The sequence below is a fragment of the Rana temporaria genome, chromosome 2 (genome assembly GCF_905171775.1).
Source record: "Rana temporaria chromosome 2, aRanTem1.1, whole genome shotgun sequence".
In the NCBI taxonomy this organism is placed as follows: Eukaryota; Metazoa; Chordata; class Amphibia; order Anura; family Ranidae; genus Rana; species Rana temporaria.
Genome location: NC_053490.1, coordinates 18,632,550 through 18,636,665, shown reverse-complemented (window position 1 = coordinate 18,636,665; position 4,116 = coordinate 18,632,550). Strand labels below are relative to the sequence as shown.

General features: G+C 43.7%; 1 protein-coding gene across 1 annotated transcript; it reads left to right on the top strand.

The window, feature by feature from the left end:
• LOC120928873 (tigger transposable element-derived protein 1-like) lies at window positions 1–2,754 on the top strand. Its single transcript, XM_040339934.1, has one exon. It carries the CDS (start codon window positions 531–533, stop codon window positions 2,490–2,492), a length of 1,962 nt encoding a protein of 653 aa, XP_040195868.1. The 5' UTR covers window positions 1–530; the 3' UTR covers window positions 2,493–2,754.
• Window positions 2,755–4,116: the final 1,362 nt, after the last annotated feature.

Below are 4,116 nucleotides of genomic sequence, written 5' to 3'. Positions count from 1 at the left end.
TCATAGCCCCTGACCCCCCCACTGTTATTTTCATTGTTACAGGTACCTATCGTGCCTGCCAGCCCAGAGGTGCCCGCCAGCCAGCACCAAGGCCCATAGTTGCCTGCTAGCCAGCATCAAGGCCCATAGGTGCCTGCCAGCCAGTACCAAGGCCCAGAGGTACCCACCAGCCAGCATCAAGGCCCATAGGTACCCACCAGCCAGCACCAAGGCCCAGAGGTGCCTGCTAGCCAGCATCAAGGCACATAGGTGCCTGCCAGCCAGTACCAAGGCCCAGAGGTACCCACCAGCCAGCATCAAGGCCCATAGGTACCCACCAGCCAGCACCAAGGCCCAGAGGTGCCTGCTAGCCAGCATCAAGGCACATAGGTGCCTGCCAGCCAGTACCAAGGCCCAGAGGTACCCACTAGCCAGTACCAAGGCCCAGAGGTGCCTGCCAGCCAGCACCAAGACCCAGAGGTGCCAGCCCAGCATTGCCCAGAGGTGTCCGCCAGCCAGCCCAGCATTGCTTGCCAGGTACGCATTGAATAATGGCAGATAGTACCAAAAAAAGCCGTAAATCAATTACTTTGGATATGAAGGCTAAAATGATTAAGTTGTATGATGAAGGTGTAACTCAAGCTGAAATAGGCCGAAGGCTAGGCTACACTCGGACTACAGTTAACACCGTCATAAAAAACAGAGAAAAACTTCTTGCAGAAATTAAGAGTGCTACACCTGTTAACACAACAACAATTCGAAAAAGAGATAGCATTGTTGCAGACATGGAGAGACTCTTAATACTTTGGATAGAAAATCAGACTACACGTCATGTTCCTGTCAACCAGGCAATTATACAAACTAAAGCCTTAAGTCTGTTCAATGACCTGAAGGCTAAGAAAGGTGAGACAGCAAAGGATGCAGAATTTTCTGCAAGCCGTGGATGGTTTGATAGGTTCAAGAAAAGGTCTAACCTACATAACATTAAAATACAAGGAGAGGCAGCTGCTGCAGATCATAAGGCTGCAGAAAGCTATCCAAGAGAGCTTGCCAAAATTATTCAAGATGGAGGCTACTCCATGGATCAGATTTTTAATGTGGATGAGACTGGTCTATTCTGGAAGAAGATGCCTGCAAGAACCTTTATCGCAATACAGGAAAGATCAATGCCAGGCTACAAGCCAGCTAAAGATAGAATAACCCTTCTGTTAGGTGGCAATGCTTCTGGTACCTTAAAGCTAAAGCCTTTGCTAATTTACAGATGGGAAAATCCAAGAGCTTTGAAGAACTACGTTAAAACTAGGCTTCCAGTGCATTGGAGAGCTAACAAAAAAGCATGGGTTACTGCAGCCCTTTTTGAAGATTGGTTTGACACCTGCTTTGTTCCAGAGGTGAAAGCCTATTGCAAGGACAACAATATCCCTTTCCACATTTTGCTGCTTGTTGATAATGCCCCTGGACACCCTCGAACACTAGATGAGCTGAACCCTAACATTCGAGTGCAGTTCCTACCACCAAATACTATCTCACTACTGCAGCCAATGGATCAATGCGTCATTGCCGCCTTCAAGTTAAACTACTTAAAAAGAACATTCAGTAAGTGTATTGCAGCAATAGACAAAGAAGAAGGAGACGGTAAAGAAGTCCTATCCAAATTCTGGAAAAGCTACAACATCTTGGATTGCATTAAAACTATAAGAGATGCTTGGAATGACATAAAGGAAACCACAATGAAAAGGGCCTGGAAAAAATTATGCCCACAGTTAGTTGATGATTCAGAAGGCTGTGAAGATCATGTAGCTACTGTTACTGAAAATATTGTAGATATGGCAAGGCAGTTAGAGCTGGAAGTGGAGCCAGAAGATGTTGCTGAACTGCTTGCGTCCCACACAGAGTCCCTCAGCAATGAAGATCTTCTAGAACTTGAAGAGGAGAGAGAAGAAGATATGCAGGATGGGGTTGAGATCATTGATCATCAGCCTGAAGGTTTAACAACAAAAATTCTCTTTGAAGCTTTCCGTCATCTTGATAGCGCCATGGCTCTATTTGAAAAGCATGATAGGGATTTTGAAAGAAGTTCCAAAGTCAATGCTAACATCTCAAGGGCTTATGCCTGTTACAAAGAAATCTACAGGGAGAAAAAGAGAGCTACACTTCAAACCTCCATAGAAACATACTTTTCTAAAAGTCCATCAGCACGCGGATCATCATCAACTGACAGTCTGTTTCCAGCTCTGACATCACCACCGTGTCCTGCTCCTATTGCTACTTGTAGTACACCCAATTCTCCAGCAAGAAAGCGCCTCATTTTTGAAGACTTGACTTGTGAAACAGAAGATACCTGCATACCTGACAGTCCATTTCCAGCTCTGACATCACCATCAAGTCCTGCTCCTACTCTAATTTCTTCTTGTAGTACACCCATTTCGCCAGCAAGAAAGCGTCTCGCCTTTGAAGATTTGACTAGTGAAACAGAAGATACCTGTATGCCTTCACCCTTCCTACCACAATGAATTATCTCAGCTGCTCTGGCCTTGCAACAACGAGATGGGGTAAGCTTACAATTTTTATTTGAATATTGTGTTTATTTTAGTTATCAATGCATTATTCATATCAGTTATGCTTGTAAATGACTATTGCAATGCAGTGCACACATTTAGAAGTGAAAAAAGGTATTGCTTCACTTTAAGTACATTTTCGCTTTACATACATGCCCCGGTCCCATTGTGTACGTAAAAGCGGGGTATGCCTGTATACAGTATCTCACAAAAGTGAGTACACCCCTCACATTTTTGTACAGTATATATTTTATTATATTTTTTCATGTGACAACACTGAAGAAATGACACTTTGCTACAATGTTGTGTAGTGAGTGTACAGCTTGTATAACAGTGTACATTTGCTGTCCCCTCAAAATAATTCAACACATTAATGTCTAAACCGCTGGCAACAAAAGTGAGTACGCCCCTAAAGTGAAAATGTCCAAATTAGGCCCAAAGTGTCATAATTGAGTGTGGTCACCATTATTTTCCAGCACTGCCTTAACCCTCTTGGGTATGGAGGTCACCAGAGCTTCACAGGTTGCCACTGGAGTCCTCTTCCCCTCCTCCATGATGACATCACAGAGCTGGTGGATGTGGGAGACCTTGTGCTCCTCCACCTTTCTTTTGAGGATGTCCCACAGATGCTCAATAGGGTTTAGGTCTGGAGACATGCTTGGCCAGTCCATCAGCTTTGCCCTGAGCTTTGTTAGCAAAGCAGTGGTCATCTTGGAGGTGTGTTTGGGGTGGTTTTCATGTTGGAATACTGCCCTGTGGCCCAGTCTCTGAAGGGAGGGGATCATGCTCTGCTTCAGTATGTCACAGTACATGTTGGCATTCATGGTTTCCTCAATGGACTGTAGCTCCCCAGTGCCGGCAGCACTCATGCAGCCCCAGACCATGGCACTCCCACCACCATGCTTGACTGTCTATACTGGCCAATGTGGTAGCTACCGTTTCCCCCAAAAAGACAGAGAAGAGACAGCACACAGAGTTCAAGATTTATCTATTTTTATTACATTTAGGATTGCAAATTCTAAAGTTCTTCTGAGACACATTAAGAAAATTATTTTAAAAGCAGGTAGAATATTTGTTGAAGGAATATTTGGCTTTATAAGATAATGACATCACAATCACATTACTTTATTTTAAGCAGCAGATTAGTTTTAATCATGAAAATCCCCTTTATTTCACCTTGGACATCGACTCCAAAAAGGTTCAAGTTTTCCTTATTTCCACCAAAGATTTTCAATTTTAAATTGGAACTTCGATATAATCTTTTTTTGCCTATTTACATTGGTCTGCCTTGGCACAATGTAATATCTATATTTCATACCTGAGGGTGCACTGGGGAAGCTGGAAATCCCTGTAGTAGTTTGCGTTACTATAGTAATAGCTAATTTTCCAGGTCTAGCTTAGATTCTAAGGCCCAGCCACTATTCATAGAAGGCTCTATTCCTTTTTAATGAATACAATGTGTAACACTCTCTAGTGGTACTAGTATGTGTACAGAGTTTTGTGTGTAGGCAAATTTCCAGGATTGGTTGGCAGCCAAGCCAGTATGTGTTTTTCTTCTGGGTCAGGGTTTGAGTGGCTC